The 15,111-nt window shown below is 40.8% G+C and overlaps 1 protein-coding gene across 4 annotated transcripts in view; it reads left to right on the forward strand.

Moving 5' to 3' along the window:
• FRMD4B (FERM domain containing 4B) overlaps positions 1–15,111 on the forward strand; it is a 352,299-nt gene that overhangs the window by 238,097 nt on the left and 99,091 nt on the right. For all 4 annotated transcript variants that reach the window (XM_061128101.1, XM_061128099.1, XM_061128100.1 and 1 more), the window contains one exon: positions 7,077–7,161. In XM_061128101.1, coding sequence (XP_060984084.1) covers positions 7,077–7,161 — 85 coding nt within the window. The remainder of the gene's footprint in view (positions 1–7,076; positions 7,162–15,111) is intronic.

The raw sequence follows: 15,111 nt of genomic DNA on the forward strand, positions 1-15,111 counted from the left end.
CAACAGAAAGTGATTATGGGAATGAGTTTTTGTTTGTCTATTTATATATTTCTACGAGGAACACATTAAGCAATTTTTTTTAAATGCAAGTGTGAAGTGTAATAAAAGGAAGAAAAGTAAAGTGTTTGTGACTGGGTTCAGTTCAGTTCAGTTCAGTCGCTCAGTCGTATCCCCCATTCTGCGACCCCGTGAATCCCAGCACACCAGGCCTCCCTGTGCATTACCAACTCCCAGAGTTTACTCAAACCCATGTCCATCGAATCGGTGATGCCATCCAACCATCTCATCCTCTGTCGTCCCCTTCTCCTCCTGCCCTAAATCTTTCCCAGCATCAGGGTCTTTTCCAATGAGTCAGCTCTTCGCATGAGGTGGCCAAAGTATTGGAGTTTCAACTTCAGCATCAGTCCTTCCAATGAACAACCAGGACTGATCTCCTTTAGGATGGACTGGTTGGATCTCCTTGCAGTCCAAGGCACTCTCAAGAGTCTTCTTCCAATACCACAGTTCAAAAGCATCAATTCTTCGGCGCTCAGCTTTCTTCACCATCCAACTCTCACATCCATACATGACCACTGGAAAAACCATAGCCTTGACTAGACGGACCTTTGTTGGCAAAGTAATGTCTCTGCTTTTTAATATGCTATCTAGGTTGGTCATAACTTTCCTTCCAAGGAGTAAGCGTCTTTTAATTTCATGACTGCAGTCACCATCTGCAGTGATTTTGGAGCCCCCAAAAAATAAAGTCTGACACTGTGTCCACTGTTTCCCCATCTATTTCCCAAGAGGTGATGGGACCAGATGCCTGATCTTAGTTTTCTGAATGTTGAGCTTTCAGCCAACTTTTTCACTCTCCTCTTTCACTTTCATCAAGAGGCTCTTTAGTTCCTGTTGACTTTCTGCTTGTGACTGGGTAGCCATGAGTTATTTTAGAGCTGTCAAAGAGTAGGTGATTCACAGTGAGGAGAGGACAGGAAAGTTCATCTCTTCCAGAGGAATGTGATTAAAAAGCAGAGAAATAAAGGATTCCTTCTACCCTGGGCCCAACAGACGTATTTGAGGCAGATGTGTGAGTCAGCCAGGCCTCTTTGCCCACCACCACACGCCGATCTGAACGTTATCCCAGACCTAAGGAAAGCATCTGTTGGTTGCTTTAATATTGACTGTGACCTCCTGGCCTAACCCATACTTGAACTTCCAGGCAGTTGGTAAGCAGCCTCTGTCTTTGAGGATCCACCATCCTCGTTCATATGAGAGTTCCAGAAAGACACAGAATCATTCAAAACACAGGCTGAACCTCCATTCCACTTTGCTACAGGATTACATTTCTGTGTGCTCCCTGGATCACATATCAGACAGCGTTTGTGGGAATCTGCTCAGTCTCCTCTCTAATCTGTCCTCAGTGTGACATTGAAAGGGCAGAAGAGAGCAGTAGCATTTTGAAGGGTGAAAAGGCTGTAGGTACAGAAGTTCAAAGCTCAGCCGTGAACTCAGGGTTTCTGGCTAGCATTCCTGGGGGCCAGATAACTCTTCATTGTAGGGAGCCAAGCTGTTCTGTGGGATGTTTGCAGCATCCCTGGCCAGTAACATTCTCTAAGTCAGGAAAATCCAAAAAAAGAAAGTCTTTGGGGATATATGTATACTTATGGGTGATTCACATTTTTGTAAGGCAGAAGCCAACACAGCATTGTAAAGCAATTATCCTCCAATTAAAAAAAAAAAATAGCAAAAACCAAAAGTCTTCAACATGACCAGATGTACCTCACTCATCCCTTAAGGACCAGTGCCTCCACCTTGCTCTTGACTTTTAGCCCTAACTCTTCTGTGTATTACGTTTGTGGCCTTTGGCAGCCTCAATGGGCTTTGTTCCTCATCTAGAAGATGGAATAGAAACTGACAGTAACACAGGGGGGTTGTTGGAGGATGTTAACATGTCATGAAGACCTCACTAAATGTAAACTATTTTTATGATATAAAAACAACAAAGACTGCCTCAACCACCTGTTCAGGGGGTAAAAAATTCCATAATGTGTTATATGGTCATTGAATATGGAAGTTTGGAAACTGTCTGGCTTGGGTCTGACTCATTCTTTTTTTGTTATTTTTAAAAAATATTCATTTATGTATTTGGCTGCACCAGGTCTTAGTTTATGACATGCAGCATCTTAGTTGTGGCATGTGGGATCTAGTTCCCTGACCAGGGATCAAAGCCAAGTTCTGTGCATTGGGAGTGCAGAGTCTTAGCCACTGGACCACCAGGGAAGTCCCTGACCCATTTACTTTTACACCAGGTGGAAGATTTCATCATTTCTCCACCAGTCACTCCACCTAGCCATCACCTCCCTGAAAAAAATTAACCTCTCCTTCTTTTTCCTGTCTCCTTCTCAGAGAGTTTGTCCCTACTTGGCTCATGGTAGACAGCGGCAGGCTATTTTGCAGTGTGAAGCAAGGACGTGGAATTCACCATGGGACCCCAACACTTCTCATTGCCTGGGGCAGATGACTCCCTCCCCTTTTGTGCTGGTCACAGCAAGGCCCTTACCCTCCTGGGCCTCCAGCCTTTCCCTGGAGAACTTGGAAAGAGGCATGCAGAGAGAGGAGGACAGGGCAGGTTTCTACAGGTTCACCTGGAGGGCCCTCTGTACTTCTAGGGTTGCCTGGAAATCCGAAAGTGAGGCGGAGTTTTCCTGGCAGGTGAGCACAGTGTAGGAGCCAATGGTGCTTCCCTTCGGGAGTTCTCTAAGAGCGCACTCCGCCCAAAGATGAAAGGGAACATAGGGGACTCAGAGGTTCTGCATCATCCTTTGGAGAAAGTGAAATACACTTCAATTACCCCGCTGTCTTCAGCGTGCATCATAAAACAGGACTATGAGGTTGCAGGGTCATTATAAGCAATAAATACAGATCTCTGTGTTCAGAATGTAGATGAGAACCTGATAGAAATCTACTTAGGCAGGTGGCTGCAGTAAATGCCTGAAATTACCCACAATAACTGAATGAAACCGGGAACAAGGCGTTTGAATGCAGCCCTCACGGGACACCAGTCACAAAATCAGCATTGTGCAGAGTGAGAAATCATTGAGTCATTCTGCCCAGTTTGCCTTCTTTGATGCTATCGCTCAGATATAGCAAAGACTCTAGAAAACAAGGGAAATATGCTCAGCTGGGGAGAAATCCTAAGTGGTCAGAAGAATATTCGTTCCAGAGTGTTTTCCCATTCTTGGTCAAGATGGACACCTTTGTAGCATCCTACTTCCCTAAGAGAATAAGCTTAGACAAGATACTGGAATTTCCATCCTTATTTTTACACTTGAAGTTTTAAAGAGGTTCCCAACTAAGTCCGCACCTATTGTTACAGTCTCCCTGGTAGACAGATAATAAAAACATAATAATGATCATCACCACTCACTGACCACTGAAACCACACGTGAGAAAAGGGAGGCAACAAGAGGCCAAGCAGTTTGGCCCAAGACCCCAGCATGGATCAGTGTTGGGGCTGGACTTCAGCTTAGCATCTCCCCAACTCTGTGATGTTGACTCTTTTTTTTATTTTTTTGCCCTCATTTTTTTTTTTTCTTTTTTCTCTTGCCACACCTCACAGCTTATGGCATCTTACTTAAGTTCTCTGACCAGAGATTGAACCTGGGGCACGGCAGTGAAAGTGCTGAGTCCTAACCACTGGGCCACCAGGGAATTCCCTGTGGTGTTGACTTTTGATCATGATAAATAAATGACACAGGAGGAAAATATGGGCCACCTACATGACAGTGACCACTAACGGACAGCCCATCCTAAACAACCAGTCTTCTGCTTTTCAACCCACGTGTATCACCATCTGGCTGACAGGCCTGCCCCTCCTCCAACTTTGTCATGCCATTGAGGTTGATGTTCTGTTATCACTGATTAGTGGTTAGGTGAACACCTGTCCCATCAACAAGGAGAGAAAAATGCTAACGGGGGAACCATGAAAAGTAGAGAAGAGAACCTCTTCTCAAGAAGGCAAATTCTCAAGAAATTGCATTTGTTAAATTGTATGAAGTCTGTCTCCAGAACATATGCCTAACCCAAAAGCTTGGGTTTGTTTCAAGGCTGAAAATTGAACCGTGGGCTTTGACTTCACAAAATCTTAGTGAAATCATTCACAGTAAGCATGCAGAAGGGAAACAGTATCCTTTTACCAAAAAAAAAAACACGCCCTGAAACAAAAGGACTTTATTTTACAAGCCTGGGATAGTCCGTTTCATTTCACTGAGAATCCTTAGATTCTGTTTTCAGTTCATAGAACGTGCTGATAGGTGTGCCTAGGGAGCCATTCTCCTGGAGAACCATATGTATTTTTCAAACCCTCCATAAATATAGTCATCACAGTGGCTCCCTTGAGGGAGAGAGAGGACTGTGGATTCAGAGAGTGGGTAATCTGACACCTAGGCAGAAAGTTAGAAGGCAACAGGGCGGGTTGCCAGAAGGTACTGGAAAACAAGATAGGGACCTGTTTACTGGAACGAGGGTACAGTCAGGGACCCGGGCTTCAGAAACAAGAGGAGCCAGATGTCTAATACGAAGTTATCTGTGCGGAGTTGGACACTTCACAAGTTGATTTGGTGCTAAGCCACCCAGCTCCCTGCATGTGGTATTTTTAATTCTTGAAGACTAGAAAGAGGTTTGACCTGGCTTACATGCCCTCTCCCTGGAATGCCCTTCCTCCCTTCGTTACCTGGTGAACTCATGAATACTTTAAGACTGGGCTCAATTGTCCTGGGGACAGCGTGTCCTGTGACACGGTGTCTTCTGGATTTCAGTTTGGCTGCCTTCTCTCTCTTGATTCATAAGCTGACTTAATTGCATTGCTCCCTTGGGCCCCATGGCATTGTGTACATGTTATATTTCATTGTGATTATTATTATAGGAAAGCATCCTATCATATTGTTTGGAGTAAGAACTTTGAAGTCTGAAAGGCCTTCATTTCAATCATGGCTCCCCCATTTTCTACCTGGGTGACTTGGGGAAGTTGACTTTATGTGTGCATCTCAGTTTTCTTATCTGTAAGATGGGTTAATAACTTGCTACCTCTGGCATCTGGTTTTGCTGAAGTTAAATGGCAGCATGCATATAGAGCCCTGCATACTGTCTGTAGCACGTGGGAAGTCCTCTACTGACTTGGATTCTCCGGTTGCCGGCAACAGAAACCAATTATGGCTAAGCTAACAGAATTGAAGGAAAACTGGACTAACGAGGCTTCAGAAAAGATAGGAATCCAGGCTCTGCAGGAATCTAGGAAGCAGGAGGCAATGGACAATTTCATCATGGTACCACTGGCAGGACAAGAGGCTCCAACCATCTTTGATCCATAGGCTGTATTGGGCACTTCCTAAAGTCCCTACGATGGCCATCCTTGTCTCCACCATATAGACAAAGTACCTTAGACTCAAAGCTTAAGCCACGTCCGCCAGGCCACATAGCATTAAATTCCAGAAGATGGATTTTTATTAGCAATGACTAGTATTTGTTGCTTCACATCCTTTTATGTTATCTCATTTAATTCTTCCAAAACGCTGTGAGGTAAGTGCAGTCATAAGAGCAGTTTAGAGAAGACGCAAAGAAGCAAGCTAACTTGCCCAAGGCCTCCCAGGTAATAAATGATGGAACTGGGACTCCATATTCTACATTCTTGATTCCAAAGCTGGGTTTTCCCTCCAACTCTTCATCTCCCCCCACCCCTTAATCCTTAACTTTCCCTTCTTGCACACCTAACACTCATCACTCTTCATTATATTCACTAATAAGTGAGATAAACCCTTGTAAGTGAAAATAGAAAGGATTTATTCTCTTTCTATTTATTAAGGATTTATTCTCCTTTGATGATTCAACACTAAGGGTGGAATTTTTCAAATGATTTTTACCATCTCAGTGATAAAATCTTTCACCGCCTCTTAAAGCTGCTGTATTTATTTCTCAAACGTTTCCTTATTGTGGAAGGGGAGGAAAAATAAATAAATAAAAAGTGCAAATGCCCAAGGTCTATCACGATTTTGCAGAGCTAAGAGCAAAACTCTCTGGGACCTCAGTTCGGGTTTATCTTGACTCTCACCACATTGAAAGCAGTGTTCTCTTCCAAGATCCTAGCTGTGAGCTGTCTTCGGGTATTAAGTCTCTTCATGCATTATTCATCAGGTGGGGGTGCAACACTTGAGAAAAATTTCTCTGGGCCTCCACCCCTGGCCCACTCCTGCACCCCAGAGGCCTGCCTTCAACCAGCCGGCTTTCCACAGGACTCTCCTCCCCTCCCCACCTCAGGACAGTCAGCTTTTTCCCAAAGGAGGGACTTGGCTTCACAGAGGGAACAAGCTAAGGCCCAGAAAAGGGAGTGAGACCCAGAATACCCTGATTTGCATCAGAAAGGCCAGTATTAAGTGGGGAGCTTGGCTTCCAGCCAAGGGAAAGCCCGGAGCCTGGAAGGATGAGAGTGAAGGAAGGAAGGACGTGCTCAAAACTCTCCTGGTGCATGGGGGCGAGGTAAATGGGGGTCCTCACACCCACCCGAGTCTGAAAACCGTGGAGCCACGGGCCTCTAGGTTCAGTTACACAGTGGTGCTTTCTCAGCAGACTTCCACTTTCAGCCCTCAGAGCTCACCTGGGCTTTGTTTTGAAGCTGTGGGAGGTATTGAGAACTCCCAGAACGTGTGTCAAAAGAGCGGCAAGAATAAAGAATAAAATAAAATTAAATTAATTTTATTTATATTTTTATATAAATATATATTTATTTATATATTTTATTTATTTATAAAGAATAAAATAAAGGAAAGAATAAAGATGGATTTGCAGGTGGTGACCATTTTGGATTTTTCTCTCGCTCACCTTCCCACACACGGTAGAAGACTTGATCTGCATGCCTGCGTATATCCACGTATATTCATACATACTTATAGGTGTGCATACATGCTGCAGATGGCTTTTAAAAGGAAAATAAAGCACAGGCATTCCCTAGCTCCTCGTAATTCTCTGAGAGACACTACATGAGGAAATCATGCAGAGAAGGAAGAGAATAATCTGAAGGAGTAAACTTCTGTACTGTTTTCCAGGTTTTACATTGAAAGCATATCGTTCCTGAAGGATAAAGCCACCGTGGAGCTGTTTTTCCTGAACGCAAAGTCCTGTGTGCACAAGGTGAGGGCCCTGTTTGCTATGGTCAGTGACAGACTCCGGCGGGGCTGGACTCGGAGGGAGCCAGGGCAGGGCCTTTGTTTTCACGTTCAAGTGGAGAGAAAAGGACATAATCTTTTTTTTTTCTTCTTCACATTTCTCATCCTTTACTAGGTTTCACACAGACATACTATTCTGTATGTTCCTTTTTTTTAATTAAACTTTTTATTTTGTGTTGGAGTATAGCCAGTTCACACCATTGTGATAGTTTTAGGTGGATAGAAAAGGGACTCAGCCATACATAGACATGTATGCATTCTCCCTCAAAGTCCCCTCCCAGCCAGGCTGCCACATAGCACTGAGCAGAGTTCCCGGTGATGTGCAATAGAGGACATAATCTTTTTCCTTTGTGTATCCTACCCCATAAAAGAAAACAACAATTTTTTAAAAAAACAGAGAAAAGGCAACTCTTCTCAAACTCTGAGTCAGGAAATACACAGAATCACCACTGCCTGCGGTGCTGCTCATAACCCCACACAGAGTGACCCAGAAGGACACACAGCTGGAGCAGTCAGCCCGACCAAAGCCTCACAAAAGTCAGGCCAGAAATCTGTTCTAACAGAGCACACCCTACATTTATCCTACTTTGAAACCAGTCTTCCTCAGGGGCCTCTGCTCGGAGCCCCGTGTTTTAAGGCAGAGTCTCAGTTATCTGTGGCAAAGGATCTGCTTTTTGCTTTATTGTTTTTCATTTGTATCCAAACCGTGGAGGACACACAGCTTTTGTAAAACTCAGTACACGTGAACTGAGAGAAAAAAATGACCCCAGCTTGGATGTTGCAGCCATGCCTGTCAAATTGCTGTGGAAGTTTTAGGCATTTTCCATTTTTAATCTTATCTCCTTGCAGATAAACTTTGCTTTAAAGGCCTCTAGTCTGGCCTCCTCTAGTCTGATCTCCTCAAACCACACCCCAGGCAAGGGTGGGGAGTCCCCAGGCCAAGACAGGCTCAGCTGAAGCCCAGCTGCTTCCTTTATCTTCACAGTGTTCAGGATCTGGATCCCACACTTGCTTCCAGGGCTGGTGGGAACCCCTTTCCGCCCTCTGCCCATATATATCGCCCGATATCTGAGGGGTGATGAGGGGCAACTGGTTGGTGCCTGGCCTGGAAAGATGAAGGGGCAGAATGTGCATTGAGGCACCTGCGTTCATATTCCTCCCCTGTCCCCAAAACGTTAAGGGGGCCCACTGACCACATGCAGCTTTAATTAGTGTAAGACTCGGCAAGGAGCAGAATTTTTGTTGTTGTTTTTTAAACAGGTTTATGGAGATATAATTGAACATAATTAAAGTGTATAATTTTATAAGTCTTAATATAAGTAATACTCTTGAAATGATCATGACAATCAAGATAGTCAATATACCCAGAAACTAAAGATCTGCTTTTTCTCACAGTAGATTATACATTTTCTAGAGTTCTATATAAGTGGAATCATATGGTAGAGAATCTTTTTGTATTCTTTCAATGAGCATAATTATTTTTAGATTCTTCCATGTTGTATCAATAACCCTTTCCTTTTTTCTTTTAAAAAAAAATTTTTTTATTTTTTTTTTTAATTTTTGTCTGTGCTGGGTCCTCGTGGCTGGGGATGGGTTTCCTCTAGTTGCAGCAAGCCGGGGCTATTCTCTGTTTGCAGTGCTTGGGCTTCTCATTGCAGTGGCTTCTGTTGTTGCAGAGCATAGGCTCTAGGGCTTGCGGGCTTCAGTGGTTGCAATAGCCCTTTCCTTTTTCATTGCCAAATAATATTCCACTATATAACTAAAACACTGTTTATTCATTCACCTGTGTGGCTATTTCTCCCTTTTCCTCCCAGACTTACTGGGATATAATTGACATATAACATTGTGTAAGTTTAAGGTCTATGATATGATGATTTGATATGTGCATATATTTTGAAATGATCCATCCACCTGTTGATGGACATTTGGATTAAGCAAGTTTGTGAAATGTTACAAGTAAAATTGCTATGAACATCCATGTACAAGTCATTGTATGGACACACACTTTTTTTTTTCCATTTTTAAAAAAAATTTTTTATTTTAATTGGAGGATAATTACTTTACAATACTGTTGTGGTTTTTGCCATACATCGACATGAATCAGTCACAGGTGCACATCTGTCCCCCCATCCTGAACCCCCCCTCCCATCTCCCTCCCCACCCCATCCCTCTGGGTTGTCCCAGAGCACAACCTTTGTGCCCTGCTTCATGCATCAAACTTGGACTGGTCATCTGTTTTACATATGGTAATACACATGTTTCAATGCTACTCTCTCATATCATCCCACCCTCACCTTCTCCCACATAGTCCAACAGTCTGTTTTTTTTTTTTTTTTTTGGCTGCAGAGAGTCTTAGTTGTGGCACGTGGGATCTAGTTCCTTGACCAGGGATCAAACCCAGCTCCCCTGTATTGGGAACACAGAGTCTTAGCCACTCGACCACCAAGAAATTCCCCAACAGTCTGTTCTTTACATCTGACACTCTTTCTTTTTTCTTGAGTAAATACTAGGAATAGAATGGCTAGGTCATGTGGGAGATGAGATTAACTTTTTAAGGTTCTGCCAAACTGTTTTTCAAAGTAGTTGTGCTGTCTTAAATTCCTACCATCATGGATGCATGAGACAAGTGCTCAGGCCTGGTGCACTGGGAAGACCCAGAGGAATCGGGTGGAGAGGGAGGTGGGAGGGGGGATCGGGATGGGGAATACATGTAACTCCATGGCTGATTCATGTCAATGTATGGCAAAAACCACTACAATATTGTAAGGTAATTAGCCTCCAACTAATAAAAATAAATGAAAAAAAAAAATCCTACCACCAGTTTATGAAATTTCTAGTTCCTTCATATTCTTCTCAACACATGAAATCAACATCTTTTCCATTTTAGTCATTCTGATAGGGGTGCAGTTTTAATTTTTATTTCCCTGGTGTCATATATGATATTTGAGTATCTCTTATGTGCTTATTTACATCAGTATATCTTTTTTATGTTGGAATCTTTTGCCCAGTTTCTTTGGGTTGCCATTTACTTGTTACGAGTTTTCAGAGCATATATATTCTGGATACAAGTACTTTATCAGTTATGTGGATTACAAATATTTTCTCTCAGTCTGTGGCTTGCTCTCCCTTCTCTTAATGTCTTTCAAAAACTAAAAGACTTTTATTTTGATGAAGTCTAGTTTATCAGTTTATTCTTAGGGATTGTAATATTGTATCACTGTAAACTTTGCCTAATCCAAAGTCACAAAGATTTTCTCCTGTGTTTTCTTCTAGAAGTTGTAGACTTTTAGGTATTGTATTTAGGTCTATTATCCATTTTGAATTAATTTTTAAAATGTATCTTATCTATTTGTTTATGTTTAGCAGTGTTGGGTCTTCATTGCCACGTGGACTTTCCTCTGGTTTTAGTGAGCAGGGGCTACTTGGGCTTGTCACTGCAGTTGCTTCCCTTGTTGCAGAGCACGGCTCTCGGGCACACGGGCGTCAGTAGTTGTGGCAAATGAACTCAGTAGTTGCAGCTTCCAGGCTCTTGCACAGACACAATAGCTGTGGCACACGGGCTTAGTTGCTCTGAGACATATGGGATCTTGCTGGACCAGGGATCAAATGCATGTCTCCTGCATTGGCAGGTAGATTCTTTCCCACTGAGCCACCAGGGAAGCCCCATTTATAGCCATGGTTCTTCATATTTTCTTATCATTTTAGCATGTGCTGTCTTTGGTGATATTGCCTTTCTTGATCCTGATACTAATAATTGGTATCTTCTCTCTTTTTTATTTCTTATCATTCTGGCAAGAGGTTTATCTTTATTGAGCCTCGCAAAGAATCAGCTTTTGGTTTCAATGATTTTCTTATTAAAAAAAAAACTTTTTTTCTATTTCATTGATTTCTGCTATGATCTTTATTATTTTTATCTTCTATTATTATTACTTTCTTTTTCTTCTTTTGGGTTTAATTTGCTCTTCATATACCATTCTCTTAAGTTGAAAGCTGTCATATCTGATTAAAGATATTTCTTTCCTAATATAGGCATTTATTTATAGTACTATATAGCATTTTCTGCTAAGTACTCATTTGCTATCCCACAAATTCTGATATATTGTGTTTTATTTTCATTCACTTCTAAATATTTTTAAAGTTCCTTTTAGCTCCTCGTTATTTGGAGGTGTATAGTTTGGTTTCCAGAAGTTTTGGAGGACTTTCAGGACTCTTTATTTTTAATTAAATCCACTGTGGTCAGAAAACACATTTTGTGTAAATTAAATTCTTTTAAATTTGATGTGACTTGTTTATGGTCCAGAATATGCTCCATCTTGGTCAATGGTCCATGAGCACTTGGGAAGAATGTATACTCTGCTCTCATTGGGTGGATGTTCTAAGAAATGTTAACCAGTTCAACTTGATAGTATTGCTTAAGTCTACTGTATCTTGCTCATTTTATGTCTACTTCTTGTATCAGTTATTGACAGAGGGATACTGAAAGCTATGACTGTGAATTTTTCTACTCCTCTTCGTTGGTTCTATCAGTTTTTGTTTCATGTATTTTAAAGTTTTCTTATTAGGATATAAACATTTAAGAATGCTGTGTCCTCTGGATTATTTTTATTAAATGACCCTCTTTATTCTGATAATATTATTTATTCTGAAATCTGCTTTGTTTGATATTAATATAACCACTTCATGTTTCTTTTCATTATTGTTAACATGGTAAGTCCCTTTTCCATCTCTTAGTTGTATACCGTGTCTGCATTTTAAAAGTGTATTTCTTATAGACAGCTTCTTTTTCCCTATTCTTATAGTTACATCTTGATACTTTTATCCATTTTGTTTATCCGTTTATCTATCTCTGTCTTTTAACTGGTTGTTTACTTTATTTTGAATGTGATCATTGATATGGTTAAATTTAAGTCTGTCTTGATATTTGTTTTCTGTTTGTCCCATCTCTTCTTTGTTCCTTTTTTTTTTTTTTTTGCCTTCTTTTGGATTTATTGAGTGTTTTTTATTCCATTTTACATCTTTTGTTGGATGATTAATATAACTTTGTTTTGAGTTTTCTGTGATTGCTTTAGGGTTTATCAAGTCTACCTTCAAGTTTATTATATATTGTACCATTTTACAGGTAGTACAAGAACTTTATAATAGTATATTTCTGTTTCTCCTCTCTCAGCCTTGTCAATGTCATACGTTTTATTTTTAGTTGTGTTACAGATCCTTATGACATGGTCATTGTTTTTGGCTAATTCTATAAGAAAAGTAGAATGTCTCCAGCACCAAAGGCTTTATGACAGCCTCTTTTTCTGAGATGTGGGTTTCCTCAAGATTGCATTGGGTTGCCTGATAGACACCTGTATAGCCAACGCAGCATTTACTAAGTCAGGAAAGCATTTCATAAGCCATGGTTGGTCATCATCTCTGATGGAGAGAAATACAATCACCCCTTGTGATATTTCTCACTGCCTAGCTGGCCAAGGTCCAAAGAAATAGTCTCCTTGATGATTTGTTTACTCTGTTGTTAATTTAAAAAATAAAAGGGTGAAAAATTTAACTCTTGATATTTCTCTTGTCACTTTTTCTGCTAATCCTGTTGATCTTGAGGAAGTAGAGCTCTTTTAAATTCTCCTCTTACGTCAAGAGCTCCTTTCTAAATGAGAGTGTTTAATGACCTGTCAAAGGATTCAGAACTTTTATAAAACATGGTGTTGTAAGACACTATGACTTGCATTATTGGGGTGATTTTTTTAGATTCATCTGTAGAAATTTACAGTTTGATATTTCTGTCTAAGTAATACGCAGATAGCTAGTTACATACAATCCCAAGAGACGTTACAGGATCCAGTAAATAAGATAACAGGATTGGGCTGCTGTTTGTTAACCATGTATGATAATTTAAGAACATTCTGCATAAGGAATATCATTTGAATCACAGCTACAAGAGTAAATAAATTTTATGAGAACATAGCCTCAGCAGTAGAACGTAGGTGGATGGTGAATGAGTCTCCCTTCCACACTGTGCAGGGAACATTCTTCCCGCCAAACGTGTTAGCCTCTCTGTTAGCCCCTAGCCATTCTTCCTTTCTCCCAGACAGCTTTCCCTTTCCACTGAGGAGAAAAATACATAGGCAGGAAAAGATAGCTATTATTTTCAAATACACACAAAGTCACTATCTTTTTGCATGCTTGGTTTGTAAGAAAGATGACTTGTGATGAGGGTTAATACAGTCACTGAAGCTCTGTGTAGCTATTTAAATATGGATTTATATTCAGAAAATTCAGCCTCATGATCTGTCATTGGAAGCACTGGGTGGTTTGCAATGGTTTTGTAAATATCATTACCCCTATTGCATAGTGAATGAGCCATCTTGTTTTAGTTGTCAAGCCATGTCTGACTCTCTTGTGACCCCATGGATTGTAGCCTGCTTTTCTGTCCATGAGGTTTCCCAGGCACGAATACTGGAGTGGGTTGCCATTTTCTTATTAAGGGGATCTTCCCAACCCAGGGATCAAATCCACGTCTCCTGCATTGGCAGGCAGATTCTTTGCCACTGAGCCACCTGGGAAGCCTGGATGAGCCATTGGTGCCACTTAAATGTGTTGAAAGAAATATTGTGCCTCATTTCTGATTTGAGTGTCCTGGGTAATCTAAAAAAGGGACAAATATTTCTCACTTTTCTTTATTTCAAAATAATCTTCCATGTTACAGTCAAGTATACATAGGGCATTCAGTTAATTGTTGGTTAATTCAATAAGTTGAATAGATATTATTGATGATCAACCCTTGATTCCCAGGAAATCAAGAGATAAACAAAAACAGCTTATCTGATATATAGTTTGACTAGTATTGAGTATGAAATGCATCTAAATATGCTGGGATGTTGAACACCTAATATGCTAAAAAAAAACAAAAACATATTCCAGCTATTACTGAATAACATTTAGCAATGCTATAGTAATTTTATTTATAGTTTTCAGCAAAGAATGAGTGAGGGGTCCAGTGATTAGGACTCCACGCCTCTACTGCAGGGGAAAGAGGTTTGATCCCCAGCCAGGGAACTGAGGTCCTGTAAGCCATGCCGCACAGCCAAAAAAGGGTGGAAAATAATTCTGTAAAGAACAAAATTTCATGTTTAGCCTAATGTTAAAAGAAAAGTGAAAAGATCATTGGACTTTTCTCTAATCTTTTCAGATATCAGTTAAAGGTCTGTTTCTTCTAGAAAACTGGTTCTGGTCAACTTCAGTTATGAAGGCACTGGTGTGTTAGCCAAATTCAACCATCGCTAGAGCCCAGTACATATGAGTACTGTATTTATTCTGCAGTTATTTATTGCGTGCCTGCTACCTGCCACCCCATTTGAGGCTGTTTGTAACTAGAAATGCTTCGAGGATCTCTTGATTTTTCTACTGGTATTTTTTTTTAATTAATTAATTTTTTCATTTATTTTTATTAGTTGGAGGCTAAGTACTTTACAGTATTGTAGTGGTTTTTGCCATACATTGACATGAATCAGCCATGGATTTACGTGTGTTTCCCAACCTGAACCCCCCTCCCACCTCCCTCCCCATCTACTGGTATTTTAAATCCCAACTTAAACATCAGTGAAGACGAAATTTGTTCTCTGAGAGAAAGTATACTTCAGCAATAGTCATGACGAAATCTGGCTTAACATATGCCTGTCCTTATAAAGTAATCCAAATGATGTGTTTCTGTTTTCTATGACCTGCTGAAATTTGCAATAGGAGAAAATAAGTTAAGAATCATACTGTGTTTTGATCTTGACAAGGAAATGTAGCTTTAAGGAAAGACCTCAGGGCTCAGGCTGCCCCTGAGCCACAGGGGCCCTGTGATCTTAGGAATAGTATTTAACCTTTCTAAGACATTTTTCCCCTTTCAGAATGATTCTCTGAGATTACAGCGGGT

Source organism: Dama dama, chromosome 24 (assembly GCF_033118175.1).
Source record: "Dama dama isolate Ldn47 chromosome 24, ASM3311817v1, whole genome shotgun sequence".
NCBI lineage: Eukaryota > Metazoa > Chordata > Mammalia > Artiodactyla > Cervidae > Dama > Dama dama.